Below are 18502 nucleotides of genomic sequence, written 5' to 3'. Positions count from 1 at the left end.
CGGGTGTTGGGGATCGCGCGCAGCCTCAGTCCGCAAGACGGGTGTTGGGGATCGCGCGCAGCCTCAGTCAGCAAGACGGGTGTCGGGGATCGCGCGCAGCCGCAGTCAGCAAGACGGGTGGACGGGTGTTGGGGATCGCGCGCAGTCTCAGTCAGCAAGACGGTTGAGGGAGCGGGAGATCGCGCGCAGCCGCAGCCGCTGCGGTGGGTGGGGGAAGTGGCGCAGTCGTAGTGCAGCGTTTGCGCTCGAGAGCGGGAGATGGCGGTGTTTTGAAGAGAAGACGCCGTTGGCGGTCGTTTAGACTTCGCCCCTCACCCGCTCTGAGGGAAATAACTCGGGGAGGAAAAGGAACACGGGGGAGCGCCCCTCAGCCGGCCCGAGCGGCCGCAATGGGCCGCAAGAGACGGAGCGGTCTGTCCGAGGGCGCCTCCCCGGGCGCTGTCCCCGCTGCGGCCCTCAGCCTGGCCGAGTGCTTGTGCCCGGTCTGTCAGGAGCTCCTGGCCGAGCCGGTGACACCGCCGTGCGGACACTCGCTGTGCCTGGGCTGCTTCCAGCAGACGGTAGAAATCAGTAACCTCAACTGTCCGCTCTGCCGCCGCCGCCTGTCCAACTGGGCCCGGGGCAAGGCCCGAGACGGCACCTTGGTGAACGCGGAGCTGCAGGAGCGCATCAAGCAGCAGTACCCCCGGCTCCAGGCCGAGGAAAACAACCACCGAGAAGGTGAGGGAGGGAGGGAGGGGAGAGACGGAAAGGGAAAGTGCCGGGGGAACGGGTTCTGCACGTCAGGAACCGTAATGACGGCTCAAGGCAGGAGGCACTCTTCATACACACCCCCTCCCCCCTGTCCGCAATACACCCCATCCCCACGATACACCCCCCACCCGCCCCACTGCACCCGCCCCCCTGCACCCACCCCCCCCCACCCCACCCCCCTGCACCCACCCCCCCCACCCCACCCCCCTGCACCCACCCCCCCCACCCCACCCCCCTGCACCCACCCCACCCCACCCCCTCCACCCCACCCCCTCCACCCCACCCCCTCCACCCCACCCCCTCCACCCCACCCCACTGCACCCACCCCGCCCGCCCCACTGCACCCACCCCCCCCTGCACCCACCCCACCCCACTGCACCCCCCCACCCCACCCCACTGCACCCCCCCACCCCACTGCACCCACCCCGCGCCACTGCACCCACCCTGCCCGCCCCACTGCACCCACCCCACTGCACCCACCCTGCCCGCCCCACTGCACCCACCCTGCCCGCCCGCCCCACTGCACCCACCCCACTGCACCCACCCCCCCCACCCCACTGCACCCCCCCCACCCCACTGCACACGCCCCCCCACCCCACACCGCTGCGCCTCCCCCGGCCCCCCTCGCTGCGCCTCCCCCGGCCCCCCTCGCTGCGCCTCCCCCGGCCCCCCTCGCTGCGCCTCCCCCGGCCCCCCTCGCTGCGCCTCCCCCGGCCCCCCTCGCTGCGCCTCCCCCGGCCCCCCTCGCTGCGCCTCCCCCGGCCCCCCTCGCTGCGCCTCCCCCGGCCCCCCTCGCTGCGCCTCCCCCGGCCCCCCTCGCTGCGCCTCTCCTCCCCTCCCCAGCTCTCTCCCCATACATCCATCCATACACACTCACTGTACTGCCTCTACCCCTCCCATTGGTGAAAACGTTTAGGACTGTGTACTACAAATTGACCTATTCATTCTTTTACAAGTTGACAGATTGTGTTCACGACCTCAACTGTGCAAACCCGGTGAGGTTCGGAAGGAGTACGAAGAGCAGATTAGTAAGGTGAGAGATTCTGTAGGTTTCTGTTCTGTGTACTAGACTCAACTATTGGCACGATTTCAGCTGGTAATCATGCTGGATGGGTTGGATTCTAGAGTGAAACCTGGCATGATAAATGAAGGTTTTAGTTTTGGAATTTAATGGTCAGTCTCTGTGCATAAGTACATGAGGCTCTTCATGTACTTTACACTAAAGGGACATAAAGACAAGTTGGAATTATTTTATAAACAACAAACAGATTCATCCCTTTTATCCCCAGCAATATGTTTTACAGAAAGTTAATATCAGTGAAGTAACTTTACTCTAATGTCTCACTCAACTGATCAAGTCACAAGCATTTGCCTTTGGTGACTGCAGATTGACCAGGTGTGGTTTGCACCATCGCTCCCCAAAATACATAAAATACTTTAGTAATTTCTCTCTAATCCTGACTACTTTAAAGCTGTTGAACAACATGAAGTTCAGAGAAAAAGATCTATCATCTGCTTCTGCCTTTTCTAAGCTTAACTTTAGTAATCGCTTCAGCAATTACCTCATCAGATAGCGATACTGATTTGACTCTTGCTTTTAAAGAGTTCTTGACCCTTCCAAAAAGCCTACCTTCAGTGAACATAAAAGCCCAAATTTTGTAATGCCAAATGATATCTTAACTTCAAAATTGAATATTTTTGAATTCATTGTTTTTCATGTTTCAGAATAGTACTTTTTACCAGAATAATCTCTGGGTGTGGGCTAACTTAACCAGTTCTGTAGGTTTGAGATGGACAAGGCTCCCATTACTAGGCCATGCTGAAGAAGGGTCATGCCTGAAACGTTGACTCTCCTGCTCCTTCTTTACTGCCTGACTTGTGCTTTTCCAGCACCATGCTTTCTCAAGTCTGACTTCTTCCCTACAATGCTATTATTCCTTGTGCATGGTAGTGATTTGTGATGTATTTGTTGAAAGCAAAGGACTGTCCCTCTGACTTCCCTCTCCAGTGAATAGTCAGTCGGCTTATGTATAAATCTGGCTCCTTGTCAATCTCTCCTGCTCGTGGGCATGTGTTTAAAGAAACCGCCTCCTAATCTTGGAAATGTCACATGAAACTCTTGCCAAACTTTAAATAATCAACAGTTAAGGTTAGATTCCCTATAGTGTGGAAACAGGCCCTTCAGCCCAACTAATCCACTGACCCTCCGAAGAGTAACCCATTTCCCTCTGACTAATGCACCTAACACTACGAGCAATTTGGCATGGCCAATTCACCTGGTGTGCACATCTTGGACTGTGGGAGGAAACCTACGCAGACACTGGGAGAATGTGCAAGCTCCACACACAGTCACCTGAGGCTGGGACCCTGGTGCTGTGAGGCAGCAGTGCTAACCATGCCACCCTGCTAATGAGTTCAGTAGAATGTGCCTTTCCTTTAAAGTTTGATCTTGGGAAATGTTGGTGAATTTCATACTCAAAGCCCTGTCTGAGAAATGAATGGGCTCCTTTAATGGTGCTTTATCTGGTTTGGGATGTCTTTGTGGAATGTAATTACATCCTTTCAGAGGAAATTAAAGGCAAACTCATGCATGTTGTCAAATTTCAAAGAACAGGCAAAAGTTCTGCACCGTGTGTGTTGCATGAGCCTTGTCAGCTCACTGTATTGGCTGATCACATGATTAGGAACGTTATATTTCTCATTGACTTTTTTGCAGTCAGAAGGCATGAATGCTAGAAATAATTAATTCTGTTCACATGCAAAATCAATCTTCATTGAGCTCGGTCCCAGCAGTTTGTTATTGAGCTATTTAGATATCACAGCTCTTGGGTTCTTCTACTAATCTGTCCTTAGTCCTCAGGCTACTGTAAAGCTTGGTATGGCGATACATTACCAACCAAATTGTGTCAATGTGCATAGTCTCAAAAAAATTTTATATGCTTGTTGTTTAATTGCAGTGAGAAATTGTTACTCAAAGTAAGGGAGTTCTTTAAAAAAAAAAGTTCCTGCTCTTAATCATTATCTAGAGTTGCTTGGGAGGATCAGATGTGTATGGGTAGGGATATTTTGCTATCCATCTTTGACCTCAGATCAAGTGGAAAATGGCATGGTGATTGCACAGTGCAGGTTTGGGAATTGGGCCAAACCTGCTACACGTGCAGCAACGCTGAGAGTATTTCACACCTATGCTGGTGAAGAGACTGTCATGTATCTCGTGGGATGTGCCTTTGCAAAAGAAGGTCTGGCGAAAGATGCAATGGTTTTTGTTGAGGTTCGTCCCTAACACTTTGTGATGTTCTCTATGGGCTGCAACTCTCTGCGTGCACTGAGACAAATGTTGACTGCGGAAGACCATCAACTCTGTGAAAGATGCTGTGATCTGTCTGAAAGCTGTTGGGCCTCCAGTGTAGAGTGGACATTGACCAAGTGTTGCAGACTGGCAAGTTCCAAGACCCAGGACTGCATGCTGAGGCGTGCACTAAAGCTTGGAGCAGCTGCTGCCAGGGTACAGTGAAGAAAATCTGCTGTCTAAGGTCTTTCAGCTGAAGTATAATGAGGGTCTGTACGGTTATCAGACTCTCTTACTGCTTCAATATATGTAAACAGTGCCTTGCATGAAGAGGAAATGCCTTTGGTTTTTGCAACTGAAGAGAATGTCAAATTCCTATCGTTTTTCTTGATACCCAAAGACTCTGCAGAACTGCTTTAGCACCTGTGAATGTTGATAAAGAAGCGTTTTTATGAATAAAGCAAATTTTTGCATGTTAATCTGTGTTGCATGCTGCAATGCCTACTGAGTTCATTTGTCATTAAATTTATTTAAAATTAATAAACCTTTTTCATTGTAGTCAAGAACCAAGTTAAGGTAATTAATCATATTCCCAAATAACAAAACTGAAGAAGAGATTAGGATTATATTTGGAGTTTTTTCTAGGTTCACACAGAAAATTATTCATTTGGATAAGCAGCCACTCGTGTGAAACATGTCTCGGTAAGGGGTCAATGTCATCAGCAGGAGAATGAGAAAAGGACACCATTCTGTGTGGCTTTCAAGTTTATATGAGAACAAAAGAACAGTGCTTCGCTGGAAAGATCCGCTGAAATTTGGATAGACTGCAAGTTAACATTACAGGTCAAGATGTGAACTGCAGTTTGAGCAGTGCATCAGGAATTCAGGTTGTTGCACTGCTGATTGACCATCCATCATAATTTACTGTGTGGATCCAATGTTAAATTAAAGACCACTGGAAGAATTGTTTTATTCATTAAATTTTATGGTTCATCTGTGAAATTCGGCCTACTATAAAGCTTGGATGGCTATACATTACCAACCAAATTGTGTCAATGTGCATAGTTTCAAAAGAATTGCAATTGCTAATTGTTTAATTGTAGCGAGAAATTGTTAAATTGAAGGTGAATGCAGTGCCTCTCATCCGGTGACCCCTGCGGTCTGCATTTGCAGTATAGTTCTAGTTCTGGTTTTGGTCCATGTAAAGTCATTTAGGTCATGCAATTATGATGTGCACGTGTCTTATCTGCACTCGCCTTTATTTTCATGAATTTTTTATTTAATTTTGGAGCAATTACGATTGTATTTGTTGGACATTCCAGTAAAGCAGTTTATCTTGTTGCACTCAGCTGTTAGTGAGAAATGTCAAATGAAATGCTTCAGTCTCATGACCGAATGCCTTAGGAGTTGTTTTAAGAACTCCCGCGCAGACCGTGACGTGATTTGCCTTGGTCTGGCAGCAGCTCTGTCCAGAGGCTGTCAGATTACAGAAGGCCAATTTCAATAATTCTTTGACCCTTCATATGATACAGTATCTAAACATTGAAAGTGAGCTGATTTCACATCACAGCTTATCTTCTAATTGCTGTGATAATATGCATCTGATTTCCTCAATATTGTTTCACCGTTTACTTTGGCTGTTGAACAAATGTTGAACTCCTGCTTACCTGTGGGAATACTGTTATGTGAGTTGAGGTAGAAGCTTCTGAGTCCTGGAACAACTTCCGTTGGATTATCTCTGGATATATGTGCCCCTAGATCATTTAGAATTAAGCAGGTGAATAATTTGGGTGAAAGTAATAAAGGTGTATGATTGTAAGAATGTTGACTTGCTTGGATAGCAGCACAACTAAGAGCTCTTATGAAATGACCTCTTTATAAAATGGGTTCAAAATTGCTTGCAGGACTTTGTGTGGATTCTGTAGTAGAATCTAAAATTTTTCAACCACACATAATGAGACTGAATTACTTCACAGCTAAGGGCAGAGCGTCAAGCTCGTGATGAGGAGGAACAGCGAGCCAGTGAAGACTTAATTCAGAAAATACTGGCAGAGGAGAAGGAGCGACTAATAAAAGAGGAAAAGCAGAGGAAGGAAGTAGGTGAACAATTAAAAAGAGATGAAGAGCTAGCTCAAATGCTGAGTAAAGAAGTGGTAAGTAATCATCAAAGTTAACCCTGAATTATTTTGGATGGGGGGGCGGGGGGAGGCATGGGAGTGGTGTACTGGTGGTGGTCATTCTAAATATTTTTAAGTTCTTTGGAGCATTAAAATCGCTTAAGAAAAAGGGTTGATTTATACACCCCTTGTATACGTTTTCTGGTTTCTCGTCAGAGCATTTGCAGAGGAGCTTCAACCTTTGTCGTAGATTTCTGACTTGTGCATCTCTGGTAGATTTTCATCCAGCATTCAAAAGGAAGCTGGATAGGCTTGTAATTATGGTTAGTATTGTATCATTGAAACGTTTGAGTCTGATTGCTTTCAAGAGTGGGGTTTTCCACAACACATTTACCTTTCAAATTGAATTAAAAAAACAATTTTTGCATTTCTCAGGGAAATCTGCGACTTGATTACTCGGGCATTCTGTGATTCCTGATATTTCGTTGCACTGTGAACATATGGGCCATTTTCTAGCATTCAACTATTATAGGAAGGAAATATGTTTGTTAAAAATGGAAAGTCTGAATGTGACAACTGTCTTGACACATTGATTTTGATTAAAAATTTGACTTCTGGCAGAATTCCAGTTTCACCTTCTAATACCATAAAATTTGGTTTCAACTCCTGTTAGCTATATTGCTTTTAGTTGCTGACATTTTTTGTTTGCACTTATTCAGTGTCAGTTTGTTTTGAGTATCTGAATATCTTACCTCCTGTTCCCCCGTACTTCAAATTATTGCCAACTAAATATTTCATAACTCCTTATTTAAGTTCTTCCAAATTATTAAATTTTTTTTCTTCCTCCCACAGCACTGAAAAGGCTCTGATGAAAAGCATAAAAGCTTTTCAGTGACTAACTGTGATATGTTGCTGCACATAGTAAACTCCACTGTTGTCCAATGTGGAACAGAAAATCTCTTCCTACATTGTCCCTTGTCCATCTACTACCACCTTGGGATTTCACCAACATCCATTCTTGGATCTTTGAGGGTTAGAATTAGTAACCACAAATGTAAGGTCAGCTTCCATGAACACTGACATTCAACTTTCCCTCTTTTTTTTTCTCTCTCTCTCTGGTCCCCACTATCTCTACTATCAGTCTATTTGGATTTGATGATGTGATTATTTTTCTGGCCTCGAGGACTGGAGTTGCATCCCAGAGCGTGACAATTTGAATTCAGTTTATTTAAAAACTAAAAGATTGGTAATAAAACCACAAAGCTGACTGATTCTTAAAAACATAACTGGTTCACTAATTTCAGCAGAGGAAACTGCCATACTTAGAAGGTCTATGAGGTTCCAGTCCCCACACTGCAGCGTGACTGAACGTTCCTAGCGAACTACTCAAATGTATTAAATTGCTGCAACATCAGCCAGTCAAATAGGCAGCCCACAAAAACCTTCTTAGGACAACTTGGAATGGGCAATAGATTTTGTCCTTTCATAGGATGCGGGCATCACTGGCAAGACCTGTAACTGTTGTGTATTTCTAATGCAGCAGGTGTTTTTTTTCTTATTCATTCACAGGGTGAGGCCATTGCTGGCAGGCCAGTATTTTTTGCCCATCCTCTAATGTTCAGGGGCAGTTAAGCATCAACCAAGAAAAGATGTCAGCTTCCCTCCCTAAAGGGCATTAGTAAACCAGAAGGGTTTTTAAAAATGACAATATACAATAGTTATGGTCATCATTAGAGTCTTAATTCCAGATATCTATTCAATTCAAATTCCACCATCTGGCCTGGTGGGATTTGTATCCATGTCTCCAGAACATTACCAGGGGCTGAATTAACAGCCTTCTAATTTGGGTGAGCTACAGCTGTCATAATTTGAAGATAACTAATTTTCTGGTACAGCAAACTGAGTGACCTTCTTTGTAAATTGAGATCTTGTGGGTGAAATCCTCCTTGTAACACATTCCAGATGCAGGAGTATATTCAACACAAAATGATGCAAGTTATGGGCGATTGAGGAGTTTTAATTACATAAGATCTATTAATAACAGCAATGAAAATTAGGGTCTTTTCATTGTCTGATGTCACATAGTAAAAATGCAACTTGCTTTCTCTATAGATTATAACATCTGAACTGATTTACTTGCCGTAATCATAAGAAGTCCCTCCGCCAATTTAACTTGTCACGATGCTGATAGCTCTGACTATTGGCAGTAAAGCTCTCTTCCTGATTTCTTACTGAAAACTGGTGCTGGTTATAGCCTTAAACTGTGGTGCTGGAAAAGGACAGCAGGCCAGGCAGCATCCAAGGAGCAGGATAATCAACAATTCAGGCATGAGCCCTTCATCAGAAATTCTCCTCCTGGAATGCTGCCTGACCTGCTGTGCTTTTCCAGCGTCGCACTTTTCGACTTTAATCTCTAGTCTTCACTTTTCCCTAGTTGCTGGTTGTAGCCTGCCTGTCAGTATAACGTTCCAAGAGGGGTGATTGTGACCTCAAACTTTCATAACTGGGTACCATTTGATAACCTCTTGCTGGTTAAAAGGCCTCATCTTAGAATAGAATCCCTACTGTGTGGAAACAGGCCATTTTGGCACAACGAGTCTACACTGACCCTCTGAAGACTATCCCACCCAGACCCATTTTCCCATACCTATTACTCTATTTCCCCTGAGTAATGCACCTAACCTATACATCCCTGAACACCATGGGCCATTTAGCATGACCAATTCATCTAATTTGCACATCTTAGGACTGTGGGAGGAAACTGAATCACCCGGAGGAAACCCACACAGAAGCGGGGGCAATGTGCAAAGACAGGTGCCCCAGGCTGGAATCGAACACTGGTTTCTGGTACTGAGAGGCAGGAGTGCTAACCACTGAGCTGCTGTGCTGCCTATTCTATCTATTCTATGAATATATTGTAAATTTTATTAGCAAATGGCAGAATGGTTTGTCTTGTTTCTGAATACATTAACCCGAGCAACATGGACTCTAACACGCGTGTAATATGCTGAGCTGCAAGTGTAACTCTGCAATAGGTTAATGACTGATTGGATACAAGTATAGTGAACTTTGTAAAAAAAAATATAAAATTAGTGTAGGGTATTTATTCCCACACTTAGATAATGAAATGCAGTGTGTTCCTGTAATGTATCTCATTTTATAGATGTCTGTTTTCTCTGCAGAATTCAACACCAAAGACCCATCCAGAAAGCGTGACCATTCTTTCAAGACACACTTCCTTGAAATCTAATTCTTCATCTGTCACCAAGGGAAATAGATTGATTCCACACAGTCCCAGTTCTACGGGAAATATACAGAAGTAAGTGCTGTTACAAAGGGGATCACGAACTCGCCTACATCTGGATAATTGAAGTGATCATTGTTTATTCATTCTTGTGCCTTCAAGCAAGAATGTGCTTGATTGTGAATGAGAAAAATCTAAATTGATAAAAGGCTTGTCAAATATTTGATCCTGGATCATATCAATTGCCTGTTAAACAGTGGCTTGCCCAACACTGCCAGTCCCCACCACAAACATCACACCTGCAGCACTGATGCTATTAGCCTCTGGTTGCTGATGTAGACTATTCATGATATTAGTGTTCTGTTGGATCCAGAACTGAGGTGTCAGTCACCGCTATCAAGAACCCTGACACTTTTTTATCTACACTGGCTCCAAGCCTCTTGTTCAAATTCCTTCATCCTGTTACCCCTTCCTATCTCTAACTTCAGGTCTTTGTGCACTTCCAACATGAGTCTCTTTGGTCCCCATTTTTAATTATTCCACCATAGGTTGCTTTGACTTGAATGGCTAAACAAAATTCTAAACTCTGGAATTTCTTTTCTAAACCTTTGCCACTGTACCTGCTTCCTTCTTTAAGATGCCTTTTAAAACCTACCGTTTTGATGAAGTTTGATCATCTGCCCTTATTTTCTTGTATGACTTGATGTCAAATTTCAAGATACTTGTGTGCACGTTTCCCTTTGCCTCCTTCCTTGCATCTTTCTTTAGACCCTCCAATTTGATCTTTCTAATATTTCCTTTGACTTGTCTTTTTTCTGTGATTTCACTTATCTGTAATGCCTTGGATATTGGCCTATCTTCAAGATGTTGTATAAATGTAAGATCGTATGATATTGAACAGAAGTGGACTTTGGTTTCCACTCGTGGGAGAGTCTGGCACAAGAAGGCATAATCTCATTTAAGTGCTGCTCATTTAAGACAGGGGTGAGGAAAAAAAATTTCTGAGGTTAGTGAATCTGTAGAATTATTTATCAGAAAGGCCAGGTCATTAAGTATATTGAAGGCTGAGAGATTTTTAATCATTATTGAAATTGAGAGTTATGGCAAAAAGGCAGAAAAGTGGCATTTAGGATTATCAGATTAGTTGTGATCTCATTGAATGGCAGAGAGACTTGATGGGCTGATTGGCCTATTGGCATCTATGTTCCTCTGCTTTGTAGAACTTTCCTTCCAGTCTACAGTGCTGTTTTTCCCCATGTGTCTATATTTAACTTCAATAATTTATTCTGTTCCCTTTTGAAAGATGTTATTCTATCTCCCTGTCATTCATATGGACAATGCATTCCTGATCTTCATGACTTGTTTTGATTTTAAAAACTGTTTGCATGTCATCTCTGGTTCCTTCATCATTCACCTTAAATTTGCATCTTTCAGTCTCTGGAAGCAGTTTAACCTTGTTTACACTCATGACGCTTACATTGCACCATTTGTGAGCGAAGAGGACAACTGCAACTTGTCTCTCCACTTACTGGCAATGGCTTGGTAGAACTCTTTAAGTGAGAGTTTGGATTCAAGTCCAGTTCCATGTACCGAATTATTCAGAGATGCTATCTTTCAAACATAATGTTAAGCTGAAAAACTCTGCACCCCTTCAGGTAGATTTCAAAGTTCTGGAGGTACCATTTCCAAGAGTAGAAGAAGGAATTGTCCTTGGTGTCCTGGTTATTGATTATCCCACAAACAACATCAAAAAGCAGATTATCTAGTTCATTTTACAGATTGCTGTTTGAAGGAGCTTGTTCTGTGCAAACTGGCTATTTTCATAACAGCGGTGACAATTCAACAACTTCATTGGTTGAAATTTATCTTGGGCTGTACTGTGGTTATGGAAGGCTCTGTATAAATGCAGGACTTGCCTTTCTGCTCTAAACTCTAGCATAGTAGCAAAATATTTTGGATGCTATAAATCTAAAATTGAAAAATAAAAACCCCTAAGATTAAGAAGCATCTGTATGCAGGGAGCCAGAGTAACCATTTCTCAATGACCTTTTATCAGATGCAAGGCCATCCTCTTGAAACATTAACTGTTACTCTTTCCACAAATACTGTGACCAGCCAAGAATTTCCAGCATTTTCTGCGTTCTCCCCATTATCTGTGGATCTGTTCTGGAAAGTCTTGAATGCATTTTCTCTGAGGCCTTTTACTTTGTTGCAAGGTATCTTGCTTTCATAATGATACTCTGCAATCAAACGGGGTGTTTACATTGATTTTAATTCTGCTACACTGTTGAGTTGAAGGCGTGTGCTGTACCTTTGAGAGAGTGAATGCTGTTCTGAACTGAGAGATTACAAGCACCTGTGTATATGACTATATGGCACTGTCTACTGGAAAATTGAAAGTATGTAGTATTTGGCTGTGAAGTGGATACCTGAGTTTTGGTTGCTGTTTTGACAACAATTTGAATTTAATTCATCAGTTTAAATTACGCCCCAGGGTACTGAAACCCAGTCAAGTTTGAATTTATTGTCTTGCCAACATCGAACCAATGAGACAATCTGATGTTGGCAGTATAAAAATGCAGGCATTTTGAAAATTGCAGAGAGCAGCTGCCATTGAGAGAGACCCAAGATATTAGGAAGCTCTCTCTCAAAGGTACCTTTTTCATATGAAACATACTTGCAGTAAAAAGAAAGAAGACAACAGCCCAGGGAATTCAGCAGTCGGAAGAGTGAAGTCACAGAAGGTGACAGCAGCCGGCTGCTTTTGAAATTAAGTTGATGTAATTTTAATAAGTATCTTATTGGAACAGCATATTGTTATAGAGCTAGAGGTAGATAATCAGTTAAGAGAAAGGGGTCTTGGAGTTGTGAATAGTTATTGTTTAATGTTCACTTTTAGTGTTAAAAAAATTAATTGCTGATGTTTTCTTTAAATAATGGAATTTGAGTTCTCTGTCACTCATTTTAACAGATTACAAGGCAAGGTGGGCTTTTCTAGGAGTTTGGTTTAATTAACAGAAGAGTTCACCGCCATGTCATAACAGAAGGGTTCCCTGCAGTATCAGCTTCAAGTAGTATAAACATCATTCATATTTATTTTTCTTTTAGGTACTTATCTCCCACTTATCAGAAGATTCAAAAAGCTGAAAGCACTAGGTCGAGAAATGATCTTTCTGCCATAGTAAGTGTTTCTGGAAATTTAACATTTTACTTTGCATGCAAAAGTTACGCAGCATTTTAATTTAAAAGGACAAACTCCGATGTTAAATGCAGAATCTAAAATTGCAATAGTTTCTAATTAAAATTTCAAGTCTACTTCAATTGCCATTTCTGAGAGCAGATGCAATTAAGTCTGCATATCCTGATAACATCCCAAGAGTAGTCTACAAGACTTGTGCTCTAGAACTAGCAGTGGGCGAGGTGGTTAGGCAGCTGGATTAGTAATCTAGAAGCCCAGGCTACTGCTCTGTGGCCATAGGTTCAAATTCCACAATGGCAGATGGTGGAATTTAAATGAAATTGATTAAAATCTAGAATTGTAAACTAGTGTATGGTGGAGGTCAATCACCTCAGTCCCAAGGGCATTACCCTGGATTGCACCTATAGTAATGTCCTAGCCTCTACTGTCTTCACCTGTTTCATCAATGATATATCATCCGTCACAAGGCCAGAAATGGGAATGTTTGCTTATGGTTATGTGATGTTCAACACCGTTCAATATTACTCTGAAACTTAAACTGTCTATATCCATTTATGGAAAATTGTGGACAGCATCCTGCTTTGGACAAGTAACATTACTGCCACACAAAGGGCAAGCAAGGCCATCTCCAACAAGAGAAATCTTAATCTTCTCCCCATGACATTCAGTGGTTTTACTGTTGTTGAATTTACCTCTCATTCAACATCTACATAAATGCTGTAGCTACAAGAACAAATCAAGCTGGGAATTCTGTGCTGAGTTACAGTGGTCTTGATTGTCTAACGTTTGTCCTTCATCTTGTCACAAGTCAGGAAGGAGTGTGAGGAAATACTGTATGTTGACACCTCTGTGGATCAGTGTATATCCAACAGCGTTTAACAGACGTCATCATATCCAGTACACAGACTGGTTGATTGGCATCTCATCCATCTTGGATGTTCACTTCATCATCCTCTCACTCCACAGTCATAGTCGCCCATATACAAAATACAACAGTTCACTAAACCTTCTTCAACAAGACTTGCCAAATCTACAACCTCTACCACTGGGCAAATGAGGGCAGCAGATGCATGAGAATATAACCAGCAAGTTTTCCTCCAAGCCTACAACAACCTGGCTTGGAACTATATCACTGACCTGTCGAAATTGCTGGATCAAAATCCTGCATTTCCGTACAAATATTGTAGGTGTATAATGAATGTTGAAGTTGGTGGATAGGGACCAATCAAATGGGTTGTTTTGTGTTTTAGGGTGTTGAGATTTGGCAGTTGTTGCTGTTATTTTCATCCAGGGAAGTGGAGAGTATTCCTTTACGTTCTGGATGTAGGTTGCTTGCTGAGCTGGAAGGCTCATTTTCAAACGTTTCATCACCATACTAGGTAAAATCTTCAGTGAGCCTCTGGAGAAACACTGCTGGTGATTCCTGCTTTCTAAATTTTATGTTTGGGTTTCTTTGGGTTGGTGATATCGTTTCCTGTGGTGGTGTCATTTCCTGCTCTTTTTCTCAGGGGGTGGTAAGTAGGGTCTAAGTCAAACTATTTGTTGATAGAGCTCTGGTTGGGATGCCATGCTTCTAGGAATTCTCTCTAGTTGATTTGTCCTAGAATGAATGTGTTGTCCCAGTAGAAGTGGTATCTAATATCACTGATATGCTTACATTCAGATGAGGAAGGACACCACTTCGACTGGGACAACATGTTCATCCTAGAACAAGTCAAATAGAGAGAATTCCTAAAAGTATGGCATTCCAACTGGAATTCCATCATCAAACACTTTGACTTGGACTCTGTTTACTATCCCCTGAGAAAAAGAACAGGAAATGACATCACCATAGGAAACGACATCACCAACCCAAACATATAAATAGAAAGCAAGAAAGATCAGCAGTGCTTCGTCCGGAGGCTCACTGATACCTAGTATGGTGACCAAACATCTGAAAATGAACATTCCAGGTCAGCGAGCAAACCTACATCCGGAACCTCAACCTGAGCTACAAATCTTCTCAAAACTCGCTCATTCCTTTACATTCCTGACAGAATAGATGTTCCATAACAGATGATGCACAAAAATTGAGAAGGTGAGTTATGAGTCTCTGAATTCCCATCCTCTAGTCACCACAGTTTTTACAGGCTGGTCTGGTTCCATTTTTAATCAATAGTAATTTATGGATCCTGAATTGATGTTGAGGACTCCCTTTTCTATAAATGTACATTGAACCTTGAAACCAAACTAAGAACTTCTAAGATCATGCAGCTTTCTTTGTACATGGTTAGGCCACTACCCATTAGAGGATAGCAGAGTTGCTTGCACTATAGAGATTGCTCAATTCCCAAATTCAATCCAGAAAGAGAAATGTAGGTGAGTGTGCAAACAATAGCAACAGTGTTGCCTCTAACCTGTGTGGCCGTACAGTGATTAGCATGCACCTGTTCTGAGCATTGATTTCAAGTTTCAGAAGTCAGTGTCACACAGGTGGATGCAGAAGAACAAAATTAGAGGGAGCATAGATAGCAGTCCTGTTTCTGGTATCATCTTGCAGAGCTGCCAAGTTTATCAAATGTGGATCTATAAAGATTAAGGTTTTGAGTTCCTGAAACATGGGGAACCAATCCTGCAACAACACAATGGAGCCCAGTGATACTGTCTCCAGAGGTGGAAAATAAAAGGAGACTAACGAGGTAAATAAAACAATTAATGTGCCAATACTTTGGATGCCTTCAATTCCGTATCCCAGTGGGAACACAACTATGCTTCTGTTAAAAAAAATTGATTTGTAGTCATCTTCAGATTAAATATAGAAACAAAATCTGAGTGAATTCACTTAAGTAACAGGAGGTCGCATGTGTAATTGCATTAGTTATGTACTCATTATACTCTAAAACTTTTGAATTTGTATGTTTTTATTCAGGAGAGTGAATCTACAGATGCAGATGATATAATTTCAAGTAGTGACTCAATTTCCAGTATTTCTCTACCTCATTATGAAGAGGAGCAGGAGCCAGTCTGCAGTTCAGCCCCACCACCATTTGTCCAATGTATTGGAAGAGTTAGCATGGCAGACATTAGAGATTATCAGCAAGAAGATGAGAATGCTGGTAAGCACAGCCCAGGGGGTGATGAAAGTGAGATGGTGGGAGTTTGCAGTGGTGAACAGAAGGGCAAAGAGAACTACAAGGAAGATGTACTACTTGCAGAATTGAAGATTAACTCTATCAACAGCCATGGTGAAGGTGATCAGTTAGATTTTGCACCTCTGCCAAATTTAGGTAGCAAACGTGATCATGCACGCGCCAGTGCAAGCTGCTTTGATGTAGATAGTCCAAACTATGAAACAGTATGCTATGATGATGATCTTGAATTAAAACAAAAGTCATGTCCAAATCAAGGGTCAAAATACCAAGTTGGGAACCAAGCTCCCATTAAATTTCAAGCACTTGTGAAAAGAAAAACGTGGAACTCCTCTGAAGTAGAAGGAGAAACTTGCTCAATTGTTAAAAAGAGAAAGGTCTGTCCTAATGAAGCTTGTGAAAGCATTGAACTCTCCCAAGGAATCTCTCATGAAGAGCTACTCTTGGACTGGGAAAAAAGTCAAGCTGAGAAACTCAGGATGGAAGAGCAGGACAGATTGCTGGCAATACGCATACAGAGGAAACTCGATAAGGAGATGCTCGTTGTTAACAGAAAAAGGGGATCACCTGATGAATATCTGCTTCGGGCCAACAAATCATCTATAAATTGTGAGAAAAGGATACGAGGAAAGGGACAAACTTCGAGAAAGTTGCAGACATTGCAGTCTGGCTACTCGGCAGTAGGTAACAAGAAAAGAGAGTGCTCAGATTCTTTTGCTATAAGCAGTCGGAAAAATAAAAGCTGGACAGTACGCAAAGTTAAAAGTCAAAGGCCACTTAGATGTATGGATGCCAACTGTGCAGCATTGATTCCTGTGAATGAATTGAGCAACAGTAAAAAACAACAGACTATTGTTGAAATGTTCCAGAAGCATGCAACTAATTAACGGCATGTGTCAAAACTCAGTCGTTATTTTAATTGTCAGTATATTAGTTGAACGAATGTGGCTTTCATGCTACTGTTGAGCTTGCATTTATTTGTGTTACTTGGTTCTTCTTTGCCAGGTTTTCCCATTCGTCTCAATTCAGTTTTGTAATATTATGAAACTTTGCTGTAGACTATGCCCACAGCTTTAATTCACCGTTAAATGTATTAAAGCAGTCTTTTTCGTTAAGAGCATTGCATGTTATACAATTGAGCTGTTTGTGAAATTCAAAAACTGAATTGATTCTGTAGCTTATCTTTATTAACATCGGAGACGTATTATCGTTCAATTTGGGATCCTGAATTCCTTTTAAACCAAATAACATATCCTCAAATACTGCATTAATAAGAGGAAAACTTCACATAATAGTGCTATGTCATATTTATGCCTGGCCTCCTTGTAGTTTGACACTTGTGATTTATTTCACCTGTTTATGCAAAAACTCAAGAATGCTATCTTCCATTTCATTATGAATCTGAAATGCCATAAGCTCAGTATTCTGTTCAATATAGTTGCATTATCCTTCCTTGTTTAAAAGAAGCTGGTACCTATAATTTGTCTTTATCTGTGTTGTTTACATGGATGGGTTCAATATTGTTAAAAACTTGCGATATTTGATTTTGGATCAGTTTCAAGTAGTTTCTTTAATAAAGAAAAGCAAACCATTCTGGAAATCTTAAATAAAATCAGAGCTGTTGGCATTACACAATAGTTCCAGTGAGGAAGGTAATCAATATTTCTGATGTTCTTAGGTTTGAACCACAGATTAATAGAACTGAATAAATAGGAGGAAAGATGACAAATGATGATTGGACTTTTTTTAAGAAAGTGAGCACATGGTGCAAATTGAGGTGGAGTCAAAAGCTAACACGTAAGTACCAATCCAAAGACTTGCACATAATTGAAACTAGTGGTTCAGAGCAGAGCAAGTGATGTATTCTAAAATACTCTAGCAGCTGAAACACTCTAATGCAAGTTTTATCTAAGTACTGAAGAAAACAGGATGCATAAGATGCACATGTTTGGAGTGAATAGTAAGGAATGGGTGTTTTGGACAACAATTGCCTTTTTAAAGGAGAACAGACCATTTGCCTTTTATCAAAAAACAGTCATGCTCTTAATCCAAAAGCTGGTTATAAGCCTTCAGTAGGGACCTGTTTTTCATGTGCAGAATCCCTATTCTTAAAACTGAAATGTTGTTAGATTTTCTCTGTCCTGCAGGAGAAGGGGATGAGAGATACCTATTGGGTAACTCTTATCTACTAGCTTTCATAACTTAGCTTCCAGGAAGCAGTTGTCAAATGACTTCTCATAAGCCCATCATAATTAGCAATTTTTAAAAACTCATTTATGGGTTTGGCTGACTGGCTGCATTTATTGTCCTTTCACAGTTGTCCTTGAGAAAGTGGGGGTGAACTGCTGCCTTGAACCACTTCATTCTGTGGTTTGATCCAGGATGTCATTAGGGAGGGAATTCCAGGATTTCCAGTGACATGGAAGAAACAGCGATATATTTCCACGTTAAGGTGTTGAGTGGCTTGGAAAAGAACTTGTGGGCAGCACGGTGGCACAGTGGTAAGCACTGCTGGCCTTGCAGCGCCAGAGACCCGGGTTCAATTCCCACCACAGGCGACTGACTGTGTGGCGTTTGCACATTCTCCCCGTGTCTGCGTGGGTTTCCTCCGGGTGCTCTGGTTTCCTCCCACAGTCCAAAAATGTGCAGCTTAGGTGAATTGGCCATGCTAATTGCCTGTAGTGTTAGGTGTAGGGGAGTGGGTCTGGGTGGGTTGCACTTCGGCAGGTCGGTGTGGACTCGTTGGGCCGAAAGGCCTGTTTCCACACTAAG

General features: G+C 42.5%; 1 protein-coding gene across 1 annotated transcript; it reads left to right on the top strand.

The window, feature by feature from the left end:
* The first annotated feature begins 75 nt into the window (after positions 1-75).
* Positions 76-17459, top strand: rnf168 (ring finger protein 168). The gene is made up of 6 exons (XM_072573083.1): positions 76-720; positions 1710-1786; positions 6019-6195; positions 9342-9478; positions 12512-12584; positions 15511-17459. The coding sequence occupies exons 1-6, from the start codon at positions 390-392 to the stop codon at positions 16615-16617; spliced, it is 1902 nt and encodes a 633-aa protein (XP_072429184.1). The 5' UTR covers positions 76-389; the 3' UTR covers positions 16618-17459.
* The last annotated feature ends 1043 nt before the right edge of the window (positions 17460-18502 follow it).

This window comes from Chiloscyllium punctatum, chromosome 6 (genome assembly GCF_047496795.1).
Source record: "Chiloscyllium punctatum isolate Juve2018m chromosome 6, sChiPun1.3, whole genome shotgun sequence".
Taxonomy (NCBI): domain Eukaryota; kingdom Metazoa; phylum Chordata; class Chondrichthyes; order Orectolobiformes; family Hemiscylliidae; genus Chiloscyllium; species Chiloscyllium punctatum.
This window is presented reverse-complemented; position numbering and strand designations above follow the sequence as displayed.

Bases quoted from the DNA above. Each gene is read 5' to 3' on its own strand.
- rnf168 (XM_072573083.1), top strand. From the start codon at position 390: ATGGGCCGCAAGAGACGGAGCGGTCTGTCCGAGGGCGCCTCCCCGGGC. The intron at 1,787-6,018 runs GTGAGAGATTCT...ATTACTTCACAG, and splicing joins ACGAAGAGCAGATTAGTAAG to CTAAGGGCAGAGCGTCAAGC. The intron at 6,196-9,341 runs GTAAGTAATCAT...TTTTCTCTGCAG, and splicing joins AAATGCTGAGTAAAGAAGTG to AATTCAACACCAAAGACCCA.